General features: G+C 39.1%; 1 protein-coding gene across 1 annotated transcript; it reads left to right on the forward strand.

The window, feature by feature from the left end:
* Positions 1–17,928: 17,928 nt before the first annotated feature.
* Positions 17,929–18,774, forward strand: LOC133822683 (extensin). Its single transcript, XM_062255093.1, has one exon. The coding sequence runs from the start codon at positions 18,143–18,145 to the stop codon at positions 18,599–18,601; it is 459 nt and encodes a 152-aa protein (XP_062111077.1). The 5' UTR covers positions 17,929–18,142; the 3' UTR covers positions 18,602–18,774.
* The last annotated feature ends 599 nt before the right edge of the window (positions 18,775–19,373 follow it).

Raw genomic sequence — 19,373 nt, forward strand, 5'->3', positions numbered from 1 at the left:
TCAAGAAACAGTTCCAAGCTGTGAAGAGCATCAAGCCCGAGGCTTCCACCCTGACCAATGTTAGGCAGCAACCTGGTGAATCACTGAAAGGCTACCTAGCAAGGTTCTATATAGAAGCGGCATGAGCTCGCAATGTCGATGACAGTGGTCATGTCATGTCATTACGTGCTGGAGTACTGCCAGGAAGTCCTCTTTGGGACCACATATAGAGGAAGCATGTAAGGAAATAGTCGAATTCAATACTCGGTCCAGAGGTTTGTCAATGTAGAAGAGGCAAGGTTGGCACTTAAACTGACCCCTCCACCCGTAATAACTACAACGACAAACATTAACTCAACCACCACCTTGGTTACACCCTCCACAGGGCGACCTTAAGGAGATAACCCTTCTAAAAGAAAGAAGAATGAAAGGAATAACTCCCAGGCTGATGGGGGTAAGAAAAAAATGAGATAAATACTTCTCTATTTATATAGTTTATACCGAGCTCACAGATACTCGGGAGAATATATTTGTCACAAATGAAAAACAGGTTCCTTTCAGGTGACATGATGCAACGTGACACCAGAAATCCAAGAGGGATTCAAACAAATTCTACAGATTTCACAGGGATGTGGGTCATACAAATGATGAATGCAGGAAATTAAAAGATGAGATTGAAGGATTGATCTCAAGAGGCTACCTCGGACAGTATGTCCGATACCGAAACCCAGCCCAGACTCGCTTGGTCAAAAGGCAACTCTAGCTTAACTTGTCCAGCAAACTACGGCCCCACCTACAAGGGAGGATAATCGGCCTCCCCCATTCGATGGAGAAGGTGTAATAACCATCGCGGGAGGACTGCACATTGCAGGGTCGGGCAGAAACGCCAAAAAGAGGTATATCCAAGAGCTCAAAACAAGGGATGGATCTCCTATGTGCCTGAATCGCAAGTTCCGAAACAACAGAGGGTTGAATCCCAACCTATCACCTTCACCGAAGAGGATGCTTCGCACGTACAATTTACTCATAATGACCCTATGGTCATAACCTTCCAACTCGCCAATAAGAGGGTGCATCGAGTCCTGATCGATAACGAGAGCTTGGTCAACATCCTCTATAGGGAAATCTTGGAAAAAAGGGTGCGTCTGTTTGAGACCTTAAAGCCTATGCAACAACACTATGTAGATTCTCAGGAGAGGGGATCGCTAGTACAGGGTATATCGAGCTCCCAGTGACCTTGGGAGACTATCTGATCCTGATAACCAAGATATTGGAGTTCATTATAGTAGACACCCTGTCCGCCTATAATGTATTGCTCGGGAGACCAGCTCTGATTAGGCTAGGGGCAGTCACATCTGTTAGGCATTTGGCCATAAAATTTCACATGCCCAGCGGTATTGGGACACTGAAGGGAAATCAATTAGCATCTCGAGAATGTTATAGCATCTCGATGAGGGGGAAAGGCAAAGCCAGTGCACAGGCCCTAGTAATTATTGAGGAAATGAACGAGGTGATATACGAGGTCGAAGAAGAGATTGACCCAAGGGTAGAAGAGGAAAGGGCCGATCTCGGACCAATTGAAGAGCTCGAAGATATTCAGCTCGATGAAAAGAACACCACCAAGGTGGTGAAGATAGCAGTTAATTTATTTCCTGAGGAAAAATCAGGATGTATTCGCATGGTCGCACTCATATATGATTGGGATCTATACTGATATTATAATCCATACGTTGAACATTGACAAAAACTTCCCCCCAAAGCAACATAAGAGATGACTCCTCGACGATGAGAGGAAGAAGGCCTTGAAATAGGAGGTCGAAAGATTGAAAGTGAATCGGTTTATTAGAGATGCTTTCTACCCAGAATGGATAGCCAACCCAGTTTTGGTCCCAAAGCCAAATGGCAAGTGGCGAACTTGCATCGACTATTCGGACCTCAACAAAGCATGTCCAAAATATTGTTTCCCCTACCTCGAATTGATCAGCTCATGGATGCAACCTCAGGTCACGACATCATGTTATTCATGGACGCATATTCTGGATATAACCAGATAGGCATGCATGCACCCCAACCAGGAGCATACGAGCTTCATGACCGATAAATGGCTGTATTGTTACAATGTGATGCCCTTTGGGTTCAAGAATGCCAAAGCCACATATCAGAGACTAGTAAATAGAATGTTTGCCGATCAGATAGGAAACAACATGGAAGTGTACGTGGACGATATGCTGGTCAAGTCCAATCACAATTATAACCATCTCGACAATCTTGCTGAGTGTTTCACTATACTTTGAAAGTACAACATGAGACTCAACCCACAAAAGTGCTCATTTGGAGTATCTTCAGGAAAGTTTCTCAGATTTATAGTAATCGCTCGAGGCATAGAGGCAAACCCAGATAAGATAAAGGCCTTAATTGATATGCCTTCACCTCGAAAACATAAAGATGTCCAGAGTCTAACTAGACAAATGATGACTTTAAGTAGATTCATCTCGAAATCTACGGACATGTGCCTACCATTCTTTAATCTTCTGAGAGGGGGAAAATAGTATGAATGGTCAGACGAGTGTGAGCTCGCTTTTCAGGCTCTCAAAAAACATCTTTCCGAGCCACCTACCTTATCCAAACTAGTCATAGGGGAAATATTGTATTTATACCTCGCTACGACCGAGCATGCAATTAGTGCAGTACTTGTTCGAGAGGATAAGAAAGTACAAAAACATGTCTATTATGTTAGCGAAAGGTTACTAGGGGCAGAATCGAGGTATCCATTGATGGAAAAAATCAAATTGTGTTTAATACATGCATCCCGATAAATTTGACCTTACTTCCAAGTACACCTCGTACACGTGCTGACTGATCAATCATTGAGACAAATATTGTCGAAACTTGAAGCATCTGGAAGACTATTTAAATGGGCGGTCAAACTTGGGCAGTTCGAGATAACATATCACCCAAGAACGACGATAAGGGGACAGTCCTTAGCTGATTTCATAGTCTAATGTACATGAATAGCCAACGAAGAAGTTGTAACCCCAGCCCACGAGCTGTGGAGACTAGATGTTGATGGATCTTCTAACGAGAACGGATCGGGGGCAGACAATATCCTAATAACCCTATCAAGAAACATGTTTCATTCAACTCTAAGATTTGGTTTCGAGGCCTCCAATCATGAGGCTAAGTATGAAGCACTATTAGTAAGGCTACGAATAGCTTCCAAGCTAAAGGCAAAAGCCATTCACTATTATAGTGACTCCCAATTGGTCGTCAGCCAAGTCCTAGGAGAATACCAGGCTCAGCGCACAAAGATGGCAACATACTTGGAAAAAGTCAAAACGACACTTGGACAATTCGAGTTCTACACGATTCAACAAGTTCCACAGGAGCAAAACTCGAATGCAGATGCTCTAGCTCGACTTGCAACAACAAAAGAAGCTGATACACTTAATGTGTTACCAGTGGAATTCTTACCGAAGCTGAGTATAATTCAGCCTGACGAAGTCAAGGTCGACATGATAGATTCACAGCCTACTTGGATGACACCCATAATCGACTATCTCGAGACCGGGCGCCTCCCAGCAGACCAGAATGAGGCTAGAAAACTAATGTAAAAATACCAAGAGACACTATCTTGGAAGGGAGATTATGTAGAAGAGGATATTCCATGCCATTACTAAGATGTGTAACTCCACCTGAGGCTAGAAAGATCCTAGAAGAAATCCATGAAGGATTTTGCGGAGATCACACTGAAGGATATAGTCTCTCAAAGAGAGTAATTAGGCAAGGATATTTCTAGCCTACAGTAAAAGCAGATTTGTTCGAGTATGTTAAACGCTGTAATAAATGTCAACGATTTGCCTCAATCCTGCGAGCTCCACAACCGAGCTCACCACGGCCATTCGTAGTATGGGGAATTGACCTCATAGGAATCTCACCATGGCCTTTGCAGCTGTAGTTGTTGTCGATTACTTCACCAAATGGACTGAGGCCGAACCTCTGGCCACGATCACCTCGAAGAAAGTCTTGGACTTTGTGGTAAAAAACATAATTTGCAGATATGGGACACCAAGGAGATTATCTCAGACAATGGAACCTAGCTCGATAGCGAACTGTTCACACAGTTTTGCGAGAAAAGTGGAATAATTAAGAGTTTCTCGTCAATAGCTCTTCCACAAGCTCGAACCTCAACTAGACATACACCCTTCTCCTTAGCCTATGGCCATGAAGTGATGTTTCCCATTGTGCTCGAAGTTCCTACCATCAAATGCAAAGCATACAACCAAGACTCAAACCAATCTCAGCTCGAAGAAGTCCTAGATTTAATTGAAGGAACGCGAGAAGATGTACAGCTTAAGAACACTGCATACATGCAAAGGGCTACAAGATACTTCAATAAAAGGATTCAAGACAGACACTTTGGATTGGGGGACCTGATGCTTAGGCACGTGTTTTTGGCCACACGAGACCCCTCAGCAGGCGTCCTCGGGCCTAATTGGGAAGGACCTTACCAAATTGAATCCATCATTCGACCTGGGGTGTACAAACTAGCGAGATTGAATAGAGATTTGGTTCCACGAACTTGGAATGGTGAACATCTACGACTTTATTATCAGTAATGTAGAAATGATGCTTACTTAGTTATAACTAAGCTTCTATTTACCTTTTTGCTTTTATAATTAATAAAGCATTGTTTCTTGTTGAGATTTTATTTTTTATTGTTATACTTTTTGCAAGCTCTCAAAATTCATTAACCTAATATTTCACAATCATAGGAAATTAAGGGGGCATAAGTAGTATACAATCACACCATAGGCTCGAAAAAATATAGCATCAATAAAATTAATTACAGTGCATGGATCACTACTAACCAAGCACGAATTTAAAACCTTGGATGAAAACCAAACACGAACATAACTAACAAGTCTGGAATAAACTGACAAGATTCATGGTATAAGTAGAGTTTGACCTTGGGTATAACGAGGTCAGGATTGTGCAATCGAATAAACTTGTATGAATGTATAGAAGTTCAAACCTAAGCACGAAAATGTATAAAAGCAAGTCCTTAGTAACATGCTCGAAATATTACGATCCTAGAATATGATGCAAGTAGCTAAGGAGCATACAAATTTTGAGAAAGAAATTTAAGCATAGAACTATTGGAAAATATACAAATATTCACAACTGATAATAGGGTAGCTCGAGCCTGAGCTATAACATAAATTGTGTAGGCCCCAAGGGCCTTAATAGAATATATACAACAAAAAATAAGGGATGCAACCCTTGTTAGAAAAAAAAAAAACTACTCCTTGGCAGCAGGAGCAGACTCGACCTCCTCTCATTTATCCTCCTCGCCGTCTGCCTCCATGGTGGTGCCTGCAGATGCCTCCTCTTCTGCCAACCGAGCCTTCCATTCGGTCATGAATTCCTCCTCTTTGCTCAGTAAGAACGAAGTGTCGATATCCGAGTTCAGTGACAACATTCGATACATGGCTTTGCCAGGGACCCACTCTTTTTTGGCTACAAAATGTTCGAGCATGCGCTTCTTCTCATCCTCAAGGATCTCATAGGATGCGTTTTTCTTCTCTTTGAGGCACTTGATCTCCAAAGCCCTTTTATTGAGCTCATCTTTGGTAGCATCGAAGTTTGTTGTCTTCGTGTTGAGCTCTGCCTTCAGACGGCTGACCTTAGCCTCGGAGGAAGCAAACTTATCTTAGACCGATTAGAGGGCATCCTCAGCTTGGTCTGAGCTTCTCTGGCCGCTTTAAGAGTGTTTTTGACCTTGGACTGAGCTCCCTTGGCCTCTTTCAGATCGTCCTCAGTCTGAATTCGAGCTTGGTGGGCATCATTGGCAAACTTCTCACTGCTCGCGATCTTCAAGGACAGGAGAGAGCATTGGTGCATAAACCCGAGGAGAGACTAAAAGATAAACAATGAAAGTTAAAGAATAAAAAATTGAGAAAATGAAGTATTAGAAGGGTGAGGAGACTTATAGAAACCCTGAGCTCCATGGACCGGTCGAATAGAGCAGTGGTGTTGTCTCCCCTAAGAAACCTCCACATGTTAGTGTTGAGGTTGCTCCATGATTGGCCAGTTCGAGACAGCAAGTCGGAGCATAGGTCGGCTCCTAAGGCTCTAGCCTCGTTTGCTAAAGGATACTCTGGCATTTGCAGCATGGCGCAAAATTTGCAGACCGCGATGGGAGTTAGAGCACCTGCTGGCTTCAAAGCTTTGAGATCTACGATCTTTTAACCTTTATCCCTAGCAGGGACTTTGTTGGGGGAGGAGGAGGTGGTGGAGTCTTCTTTTTGGGGGAGAAGGCGTCTTTGTTCTTGGTTCGCTAGGAGCAGCCTTTGAGGTCACCAAAGAGGGGTTCGCAGTAACCCTCACGACCTTAGAAGAAGGAGTGTCCTTCTTCGAGGACACTCGGCCCCACTTGCTACCTCGAGCCTTTAGCGGCATTTTGAGAATTCTATCGAGCTCGAAATCCATATCACCTGAAAAACAAGAAGGGTTTTATTAATAACTAGTTATCACAGAAAAGTCAAAGATAGTTAGCAAGGAAACTTAACTAGAATACTCATTCGAGCTTGAACTTGGGGACCAAGAGATCCCTCTATCTTCTGAATATTCTATGGGGGTACCATCTTGATAGGTGGGGGATAACCTAGACAAATTCCTATACTCGTTGGTTTCGTATTAAACTGCTATCCCTTCCCACACCTCGTTTAAACTATACATTGTTTGGAATTTACATAGCCAGCTATCGTCATCATGAATTCTAAAATCTACACCAGACCAAGTAAAAAAGTTGTTCTAGGAATTTTTAAAGAGAACAGGGACACTGGGCTCATATTTAAAAAGGATTGGAGACCACATGGACATATCCAACACGACTTTACCTCCTGACAAGCTTGGAGACACTTCATCTTGGGCTTCGCTACTCAACCTAGAGGGTTCCGCTAGCTCCATGCTCGAATCATTCCTTTTCTTTGAAGGATGAGAGGGGCGAGGAATAAGGACGACCTCCCATCGAGCATACTTGCAAATAGAGGAGTTATCAGTGGACTCACTCTCACCAATGAGCTTCTGGAGGCTCAACCTATCCTCGTGCAAGTGATAAAGGAGGGATCGCTGGCCATAGGGGAGCTTCAACATCATTTCCCTATGGTCTGCAATATCTTGAGTTGGCTTTAGGCAATCATAGTTTCCTAAAAAAGGACAAAAAGGTGTGAACATCTGATCTTTAAAAACAGCAAAAATAAAAACTCTTTAAAAGAAAGAAAATTATGAGGTCGATGGAATTAGAGAAATTTGGATGATTCGAGGCCGCTCGTCTAGAATAATAGCCTTTTGAAGTTTGGAGGATGGTTGGGAATATCTACGAACAACCACTTTTCTCGAGGCCGACTGGAGAGATAGTAGAATCCATCTCCCCCTTTGGATCTTGTGGGGTTGCTCTTCAGGCAGAATAAGTACAAGATCTCATAGGAAGAGGGACCTTCCCATTTCATCTCAAGAAAGAGCGACTTCGGTGCCGCTAAAACTCTATAAGAATTGATTTGGAGTTGGAAGGGGGCTATAACAACATAGTCGGTAAACTTCCTAAAATTCTCGTTCAGAGGCAGGAGTGCCCCAACTTGCATATGCTCGCGACTCCAATATGCGAGCCTAACTTTTCTCAGTTTTAGGAGCCTAACTTTTCTCTCTGGGTCGTCCTCACTCGGGGCGTAACAACATCTCTTATAAGTTTGAGGAGCTCGATAGATGAGCTCCCTGGACAATTTTAGGCTGTGGCAGGACAAGATGTCTGATATCTGTCCTATGGTATAGATGGTGCTCTTTAACATTTCCGCTTCAAAGAACTCGCCTTGGAGAGTGGGTATAAAGGATATAGGAGGGGTGTTTGAAGGGTTTTGGCTCGATGAGCTTGCCATGAACTCGAAAGAGAGTTAACCCGGGGAATAGGCTATGGTAACTTTATGATGTGGATCTAAGGGATTGGGCAGATCTCATAATCAAGATCTGGATATATGGAAAATCGCAGCATCCTTCGATTTCTTTCTTCGACCTCGATGATTTGACGTCGAAAGTGTGCTCGGATGTCTTCCTGATGGAGACGTTCCTCGTTGTAACGCCCAACTACCCAGGGACTGTTACATTATGTATTTTATATAGTGCTGAACTCCCTAAACGAGTCATTTGGACATAATTGTGTAATTAAACGTGATTAATGGTTTAGGGTTAAAAGTTTGATCAAAAGGTACACCTATTTTACTAAAACGTTTACTTTCATACATGGGATCCCAAACTACATTCGAAAAGGTTAATTACAATTAAAAAGTTACAACCAGTCGACCTAAGCGGCAAAATAGGGTTTGACCCTACTTCCTCTGAGAAGCCTCAGCCGTGGTGGTCGAGCAGCTGCATAAATACACATCATCACCGAAGCTCTCCAACTCAAGGATGGTCCAGATTTCTTTTCCCCTTACCTGCCCCACAAAGCACCCGTGAGCCAAGGCTCAATAAGAAAACTTAAACATGCTCATAAGCAGTTAATAATGTATTACCAAATCATAATAAAAATTCCTAGAAGTAATAACCCTACTCATGCATGCATACCATCCATATAAATGACTACAACGTCATATGGGGCCAATAGCCCAAGATAAATGATCAATGAATCATACCAGAGCCCAATGCCCAAAATACATGGTTAGTGAATCAAACTGGGGCTCAACGCCCTAATACATGATTAATAAATCTTATTGGGGCACAGCTCCCTAGGATATGGGACTAATGAGTCACCCTGGGGGCATTGGCCCTATCCTCAATATAACCAGCCTTTGAGCTGGCCTAGCGTACTTGGTGCTTTAGTTTCCCACGACCAATAGGTTTGTCAAGCGTATATCACACTCCTGATTAGGCATAACCATATCGACCAGCGCTGAGTGCTCTATTGCTTCCCTTGACTTATAAGTCAATGTTTTTCGACCAGCGCTCAACGCTATTGTCGTCCTTGACTTATAAGTCAATGCTTTTCGACTAGCACTCAGGGCTATTGACGTCCTTGACTTATAAGTCAATGCTTTTCAACCAGCACTCAGCATGCTAATGTCATTCTTGACTCATAAGTCAAGTCCGGGGCACAGCCCTAGGATATGGGACTAATAAGTCACCCCGGGGCCCATTTCCCTATCCTCTATATAACCAGGCTTGGAGCTGGCCCAGCGTACTTGGTGCTGTGTTTTCCACGACCATTAAGTCGGACAAGCATATGATGCGCTCCTGGTTAGGCATAACCATATTGACCAGCGCTAAGCACGCTATTTCCGCCCTTGACTTATAAGTCAATGCTTTTCGACCAGCGCTCAATGCTATTGCCGTCCATGACTCATAAGTCAAGCCTTTCTCAATTATATAATGCTAACATGCATTCATCATATAACAAATATCCAGATACAGAGCATCAACATGCTTAATCAATCATTCATAGGCATAATCATAATCATGCACATTTATAGAGGCCCAAGCTCTAATCAATTCTATATTCAACATTCAGGCCAAGCCCTAATCACGTACATCACGTATTGGGTGGAGTTTTCTTACCTTTAGTCTAAGCACATGTTAAGAACGATCGATCCTCGAGCACGATCCCCGTTCCAAGTTCTTAGCAATAACCTAGTCACAATCATAATATAGAATCTCATCAATAGCGAGTAAATAAAGGCTTCCGAACCGAGTCCTAGTCTCCAGGACATCAAACTATACTAAACTGGATAGTAGGATCGATCCCGAGCCATTAGGTTTGAGTTCTCGTCACTAAAAACTGAAGGTGGCCAAAGTTTCCCAGGCGGGCCACAACTTGACCCTAAGGGTTGTGGGGCGCCTCTCAGAACAGAGAGCCCCCTGTCTGGAATTCAAGACACATGCCGCGACTTGCCCCTGAGAGTCGCGGTGTGCCTCCCAAACAAAACCCCTCCTGGGCCCTGGGTTCACACAGGTTGTGGTGCACCAAGAACAGGGTCGCGATGCGACCCCACGAAACCAGAATTTCCCCTATTTTCTCAGCCAATTTCACCCAAAATCCAACCAAATTGAATCACAAACTCATAATTAACACCCCCAAACATTGTCAGCACATAAACACCATTAAAACCCAAGCTCATCTCACTAAAAGACCTCCACCAAATCTCTAATTCAAATCAAAACTCAAGAAACTCAAGGAAACCAAAACTTAGAAATTCAAAGGTTAAATTACCTCTGATTAAGTTGTTTTCCAGCTAAATCCTCCGGTTATCAAGCTTCTAATCTTCCCTAGAATTGTTATGACTCTAACCTTGCTTGAATCCAAGCTCTAAAACTCGAGTTTCTTTCGAAAACGCTAACAAGCGTCAAGTGAGGGAACGGGAGAGAGAACGAGACTGTTTTATGAGTTTTATAGTTCTAAAAGGTTATTTCGAGCTTAAGTAACCTTAAGCAAATCCCAAGGCTCGGGGTACCCAAAAACGTCCCCGACGGCAAAATAGTCAAAATCCCCAGAATTCCTTCATGATCTCACTAACTCCAAATATATCCTCAAATATTCATTCCCATTACCCAATATCCCGATAATGTACTAAATACACAAAATACCCCTTGACTTTCCCCTACTCAAATATTGGTTCCGTTGTGACTTTCCCGCTAACTTGCTCCCTAGGATCGCCTCATCCAAGTAACTCAAATATATCCACATAATAATGTGGTCTCACACATATATCACATATGTAACGCCCTAATACCCAGGGACCGTTACACTGTGTATTTTAAATAGTGCTAAACTCGCTAAGCGAGTCATTTGGCCATAATCATGTAACTAAACGTGATTAACAGCTTAGGGTTAAAAAATTTGGTCAAAGATACAAACGTTTCACTAAAACATTTACTGTATACATGGGATCCCATAATACATTTAAAAGGTTAATTGCAATAAAAGAGTTACAACCTACCGACCTAAGCGGAAAAATAGGGTTTGATCCTAGTTCCTCTTTAAACCCCTGATCGAGGAGCCATATATGTACACATCGTCAGCTAAGCTCTCCAACTCAAGGATGGCCTAACTTTCTTTTCCCTTTACCTGCACCAAATAGCATCCGTGAGCCGAGACTTAGCAAGAAAACTTAAACATGCTCATAAGCAGTTAATAACATGTTACCAAATTATAATAAGCATGTCTAGCAGTAATAACCTTACTCATGCATGCATACAGGTACAAATAAATAATTATGGAATCATGCTGGGGATTGCAACCCTAATCAGATGACCATCGAGTCAACCTGGGGTCCTTTGCCCTGGATACATGATTATGGAATCATATACTGGATCAATGCCCTAGGATATGGGACTAATAAGTCACCCTGGGGCCCTTTGCTCTGTCCTCTGTCTGACCAGCCTTGGAGCTGATCTAGCGTACTTGATGCTAAGTTTTCTCCGACCAATAGATCGGTCAAGTGTATGTTGCGCTTCTGGTTAGGCTAAACCATATGGACCAGCGCTCCGCGCTATTTCCATGCTTGACTAATAAGTCAATACCTTACAACCAGCACTCAACATGCTAATACCATCCTTGACTAATAAGTCAATGCTTTATGACCAGCACTCACCGTGCTAATGTCGTCCTTGACTAATAAGTCAATGATAGGATATGGGACAAATAAGTCACCCCGGGTTCCTTAGCCATATCCTTATATAAGTGTACCTGGCGCTGACCAGCACTCCACGTGCTAATTCCATCCTTGACTAATGAGTCAATGCTTTACGACCAGCATTCACCGTCCTAATGTCGTCCTTGATTAATAAGTCAATGCTTTATGACCAACACTCACCATGCTAATGTCGTCCTTGACTAATAAGTCAATGCTAGGATATGGCATTATAAGTCACCCCGGGCCCCATTGCCCTATCCTTTGTATAACCAGCTTTGGAGCTGATCTAGCGTACCTGCCGTTGAGTTTTCCCCGACCAATAGGTCGGTCAAGCGTATGATGAGCTCCTGGTTAAGCGTAACCATAACGACCAGCGCGCAATGCGCTATTGCCGCCCTTAACTAATAAGTCAAGCCTTTCTCAATAAGATAACGCAAAGAGACATATGTCATATGTCAAATATCCAGATATAAAGCATCCATCATGCTTAATCAACAATCATAATCATGCACATATTCAGGCATTCATGCCCTATTCATGTTCCTGCTCAACAATTCGGAATCACACGTATAATAATAATCATGCACATTTGTAGAGATTCACACTCTAATAAATTCTATATTCAACATTCAGGCTACGCCATAAACACATGTATCACATACTGGGTGCAATTTTCTTACATTTAGTCCAAGCACAGGTTACCAATAAACGACCCTCAAGCATGATCCTGATTCCGAGCCCCCTAGCGATAACCTAGTCACAACCATAATATAGAATCCCATCAATAACGAGTAAACATAGGTTTTTGGACCGAGTCCTAGCCTCTGGGACGTCAAATCCTACCAAATCGAGTAGTAAGATCGATCTCGAGCCTTTAGGTTTAAGTTCCCACGCTCAAAACCTCCCAGAGGCCCAAAATTCCTTAAGCGTCGCGGCCCCCAAACATTTGAGTCGTGGCCCACTCAAGTTAGAGGCTCGAGCCTCTTCTCTATCTGCCCAAGCACCGTGACGCACCTTAGCAGGCGCCGTGGCGCCAATAGCCCTTTGGCACTTGCTTCTTCTTCGACCGATTTGAGTCGCGGCGCCCTAAGAACAGGGTCACGACTCGACATGAAAACCCAGATTTTTCTTCGTTTTTCCCTTGCCAAATCCCTCTATAAACCTATCCAAACATAGCCAAATCCCATAAACAAAATTCTCAAACAACTCAGTAGGCTAAAACCATCAAAACCCAAGTTACAATTCAATCAAAAACTATAAAATTCAATAGAAGCTTAAAAACTCGAAAACTCAAAACATAAAACTTGGATTACCTCTAATTGAGTCGTTTTCTAGTTAAATCCTCTGGCTATCAAGCTTCTAATCTTCCCTAGAATCGTTATGACTCGATCATTGCTTGAATATGAGTCCTAAAACTTGAGTTTCCTTTGAAAATGCTAACAGACGTCAAAAAGAGAAATGGAGAGAGAGAGAGAGAGAGAACGTACTAAACATTTCTTTTTATTTCTGACAGGTTACTTCGAGCTTAAATAATCTCAAACAAATCACAATGCTCGGAGTCCCAAAAACGCCCCTGAGGGTAAAATAGTCAAAATTCCCAGAATTCCCTCCTGATCTCACTAACTCCCAATATATCATCAAATATTCATTCCCATTACCCAATATCCCGGTAATGTATTAAATACCCAATATACCCCTTTACTCACACCGAGTCAAATATAGGTCCCGTTGTGACTTTCCCACTAGCTTGTTGCCTAGGATCGTCTCGTGCCGAGTAACCCAAATATATCCACATAATAATGTGTTCTTACACATATATATCACATATATTCCAAATATACTCATAACAGGCCAAATTACGAAAATTGCCATTTTAACCAAAAATGGGCCCACATGCATATTTAATACACTAAAACATGCATATCAAGTCATATTATAATATAACTCACATAATCACATATTGATACACATCTATATCACATAATTTCATAATTTGCCATCTTGGCCCCCTAATTAAGGCCCTAAGCCTTATTAGGTAATTTGGGACGTTACAACTTATATGCCAAATATACCCATAATGGGCCAAATTACGAAATTTGCATTTTAATCAGAAATAGGCCCACATGCATATTTAATACACCTAAACATGCATATCAATTCATATTATAATATAACTCACATAAACACATAATTTCCATAATTTGTCATTCTGACCCCCTAATCAAGGCCCTAAGCCTTATTAGCTAATTTGGGACGTTACACTCGTGCTCCCAGATCAACCACTGATTTTGAGTGAATGGAGATTCAACTCGAGGAGATGGTGGGTGGTAAGGGATTACAAGCTCGGGTCCCCACCGATTCTTTGAAGACTACGACATCTAACAAGAAAGAAAATTGTGAGGATCCATTACTTGGAAAGAGTAGGGATAAGAAAAGATTTCTGAAAACTTGCTCAAAAGCTCGAGACGAGAAGATTAAAGAAAAATAAAAATTAGAAAAGCTCGAGAGTTCAAGAATCAAGGCTTGCAAAAAACAAGGCAACTTGGATGACTTAACCGGGCTAATGTGCGTTCGGGGCACCAAGGGTGTCCCTACGCGCAAAGTGGGAAGTTAATTCTAAAACTCTCGACTTTCAAGGGAAAGTGGGCAGTTACCCAAATAGGGATTGTCATTGAAAATGGTATGTGTAAACCCTATTTCTTGCTCTACACGATACACTCAGAGTAACCTTTTCAAATCCCAGAGAAAAATATATATACCTTTATTCTATAAATTTTCCTAAACACATTTTTTTTTCTTCATTTTTATACTGGCATATTGAATCAAAATACCCTTTATTCTATAAATTTTTAAGAACTAAATCAAGAACCAGTCGGAAAAAAGAAAAAGGATTTTCTATAAACTACAACAAGAAAAGATCAGAAACTTACACGTTGGAAGTTGATGAGAGAATCATAGAGTCGACTGGTAGTATTGGTGCAAAGAGATCCTCAAAAACTCGTTTTCAAAAGGGGATTTATTGGGAAATTGAGGGATTCTTGAAATTTATTTTTCGTTTTTTCTTAGAAAACATGCAAGCATTTTGGAAAACTAGAGAAAATGTGATGAACTGAGATGGAAGAAAGGGTTTATATAGGCTTAAGAAGTGATGAATATGAACCATATAACAGGAATTAAAAGGGATCGGATGAACTGTGTTCAATCTCGAAGATTGGCGACAAAAAGAAGAATGGGAAAAGATGTTTGCAAAAAAAGAGTATTTGAGTACTCTCAACATGCACTCCCATAATAACACGTGTTCGTACTCGGGTGTGGTGGGACATTTCCAAAAATAGAATTCAAAAGTTTCATTCTCATAAGATTCGAACCAACACTTTTGAGGGGGCAAAATATTACACCCAAATTTAGAGAATAAATAAACAACATCGAAATGTTGGATCGTAAAGTGTAAGCTCGGAGTTGATAAATATTGGCATTATACTTGTACAAATAAACATAAAGTTCCAGTGTTATGTCACCTGCACTCGAGCATGAGTTGCAGGCTCGAAGGCAGAAGTTTCCTCTAAAAGGATGAGTTCGAAGAACTAGTTAAATGAAGAGGTGGCGACAACTGGAACAATGAGCTTGAAATTACGTGATCTCAAAAGCATGTTCAAGCTCAAAGACTCGTTAAACAACACATAGAAAAGTTGTTAGGAAATCCCTATTTCTTTGGGATTCGGTTAAGCCGTCTATTGAATCTCTATTTTTATGAGATCTTTATTTAAATAAGACATTTTTAATTGCATTATTATTCAAATACTCCCTTGAGTTTAAATATGAATATATATTGTAACTTTCCTAAACTGGTAGGAAGATATTCTTGTAAACAAGTCTATAAATAGCCCGAATTTAGTCATTTTCAATAAGACACAATTTAGAACTGAAAAATGCTCTATGAAATTGCTCATTCCTGAAGCTTTAACGCGAACAAGTAAATAAAAGTGACTTGTGGATGTAGACAAATTTTAACTACTGAACCACGTAAAAAAATCTATTTCTTTTATTTTCTTCCTATTTAATTGTTTATTTTTCTACATAATTAAGTTAACGAAAAATGACGTCGAAGAGTATGATATTTCTTTTTTACAAGAGTTTGGAATTAAAAATTAGAAATAGTAGGAGTTTTAAAAATAAATTGGGGACTAAAATGTTATCATGAAAAAGTAACCTTTTCTCTATGTAGAAAAGAACCCATGAATTAATCCTTAAAAAATAATATACAGTTTATTGATTAAGTAAGTACGTTATCGAGATTCAATATGTTCAAAAGAAGACCAAAGTGATATGGGAAAAACGAAAAGGAGAACCCAAATGCCAACTTTAGGAAACAAAGTATGGCCAAGCCTCATCAAACCTTCTTCAATGTCTTTTTTTCCAAATAAAAAAATAAAAGTAAAACTATCATTCAAAGTTTAATCAAGCTTAATTGACAAGTACGTTTCATCTCTCCAACTGCAATATATATATATTTTAATTATTAATCATCATGATGATAACACATTCATATATCGTTGGTGTTGTCAATACATATGTATAAATAGATGATCAGTTAGGAATATCGTCACCATCAAATTAACCAAGGATTTTGGTTACGTAAGTACTGTTTCAAAGTAAGAAGAGTGCTGGTTTGGTATTATTATTGTTGTTATTTACTTATATAAGGAAAAAAAAAAAAAAGGAGTGAGTGAGTATATATATATATATATATATATATATGAGAATTTTTCAATAGCGGTTTCATTTTAAATTTTACTGGTAAGACTCTCAGTATTTTTGACCCGTGAATAATTTTTGGCGCGATTTTTTTTATGATCGTGTATATTGTAGTTATTTAGAGCATCTTGCAAATTTTCAGAAATTCTGAATAATTTATAGTATCGAAAACTAGGTTCAAACATGTTGCTTTCCACGCGCATTATAAAAATTAGTCACGAGTGCAATAACATGTTTAAACCTAGTTTTTGGGACTGTAAACTATTCGAAATTTTCTGAAAATTTGCAGGATGCTCTAAATAGCTACAATATACACTGTTATAAAAAAATCGCGCCGAAAACTGTTCACGGATCAAGAACACTGAGAGCTCCATCGGTAGGGCTTAAATTGAAGCCTATAAGAGAATTCCCCTTTATATATACATATATATTTTTTTGGGTTTCCAAAATTTGATTGTTGGAATGTACTAGGAACATTTGGGTATTTATTTAAATAAATTATTTTAGTTTTGATTTTCATTACTGGAAAAGATATAATAGCATGTCTAATGAAAGACAAAAAAAAAATAGTGCAATGTTATATTTAGCATATCTTATAAAAAAAATAATTTTTATAGTGTTACAAAAAGTGTGCCAAATTTGACATATGTTAAAAATTGTGTCAAATTTGACACAAAATATAACATGAGTTAAATTTGATACATCAATTACTTTTTTATTTATCATATTATCACTAATTATTATAATTTAGTTGTTGACAATTAATAACCAATTATATATAATCTTTAAATTTTTTAATAACAAATTTTTTTTTAAGTATATAATTTAGATTTAAAAAATAATAAAATAATAAATTTTTATATGTTTTTAATAAATATTAAAAAAAATTAATTTTTTTATAGCACAATTATAAATATTAAGTCAAATATAATATTAATTCAACTTTGTGTTAAATTTGTCCCAAAATTTTCATTAGAGAGGGTCTAGATCGTCAGTTTAGTTATAGTTATAGTTACTAGCTAAAACATCAATGCAAGAAAACACGGGTCAAACTTTAACTCTAACTAGCTACCTATAGCTATAATTATAAAACCTCTTGTTTCCTTTGTCATTTGTCAAAAGCGCATTCAAAATCAATAATGTTCATTATACAAATATATATACATTTTTTATTCATATTTTAATTTCTTATTATAAGTTGATACATGTGCTATAATAATTACAATCATCCCCTTTGTATGCATCTCTTTCTTCTTATTATAAATATATACATTGCGAGCTTATACCAATTATTATTTATTTTTTCTCAACAATATTAATATTTTTTTTTCTGAAGTAAAAATTAATTTCCAATAGAATAACTACTACTTATTAAGATTCATCATCAGCTACCCAGCTAGGTAGGAAGTAGGGACCGGGTTTCAAAACGCATATAGTGTATGCATCTTTTTATGTTATCAAAAAAACATACCCAAACAAACATAAGTAGCTAAAACTTTCTTTTCAATATTTTCGTTCTTTACTTTTTATTTTTCTTTCTCTTTGGCTCTTATTGAGTTATTGTCACCTATTTACTTCCCTAGTGTCGAGACAAAAAATCCTCAAAGGCTCTCGTTAGTCTTCTAAATATAGCTACTCATATATTCCTCACAACCACTACTCTCCCCCAACCAAGTCTTTTTCCTCATCTCTTTCGCTCTTTGTTCCCACTCCCTCCCGCCACCGACATGGCCGCCGCAGCCTTAAACCGGCTTCTCTCCACTCTTTTCTTAGCCACCGTAGTCCTGAACTTCCCTATTGCAACATTCTCCGACGAGCCATGCCAGTACCCGTGCTATCCGCCACCAATGGGCACTGTCACGCCGACCACACCCTCGACGCAGCTACCGCCACCATCTGCCCAAACGGGGTCATATTCACCTCCAGTGACTGGTGGTGGGGTCTTCCCTACGCCATATCCGTACAACCCTCCGCCTTATTATGGCGGTGGTTCTTTCGGTGCTCAGCCTCCACCGGATCCTATTCTTCCTTACTTCCCTTTCTACTACAAGCAACCTCTTCACCGGTCACCGGACGATGACTCATCGTCGGCGACGCTCGCTCTTGGTAGATCGACTAATAATCTCATCATGATTAGTATCTTGTTGTTCTGCTTCTATGTCAATATTATTTATCGTTTTCCTTAGCTATTTTAGTTTTATTAGCTCTAGAAAGACAATATATTTTATCTAGCTAAAGGTAGTTTTTTTTAAATGTTGAGGGGCAAGTCTTAATGTAATTTATTTAAGAGTTAAAGTGGATTTAAAATGTTCAATTATGGTTATAGGTTGCATAATTGAGTTTGAATTGTGCCTGGTTATCATTTTCTTTCTACTTAAAGTAGTCATTTATTGTTGGACAAAATTGGAAGAAGAATGAAATTTGACTTATTTGCACCCCAAATGTTTTTATGAGTACACTCATTTTATTAAAAATTAATATATATTATATTTTTTTCAACTTAGGCTTATATTTTCTATTTTTTTTCTTTTTTATATTCTAAAAAATATATTTTTTAAATATTTAAATAAAAAAATTTAAAACAAAAAATATATAAAAACTTGTTAAAATAAGATTTTTTCTAAAAAAATTATACATTATTTAAAAAATAATGAAAATAATATAAAATAAAATTATTGAATTTAACAAAAAATTAAATTAAAGAATGCAAAAAAAGAAAGTGTTAGAAATGATTTAATTTTTTTTAATTAATGGGGTGCTTTTATATATTCTTTGGTGACTTTATTGCTTGGCTTTCAGATGCGGTCCCTATTCTTTACACTTTATAATACTTAGGTCCTAAAAGTTGATTTGTATCCGTTAGATTCCCAATTTTTTCAAATCATATTATTTAGATCCCTAAATGTTATTTTTGTTCATTTTTTCTTTAAAAATATATATATAATATATGAAATAAAT

This window comes from Humulus lupulus, chromosome 3 (genome assembly GCF_963169125.1).
Source record: "Humulus lupulus chromosome 3, drHumLupu1.1, whole genome shotgun sequence".
NCBI lineage: Eukaryota > Viridiplantae > Streptophyta > Magnoliopsida > Rosales > Cannabaceae > Humulus > Humulus lupulus.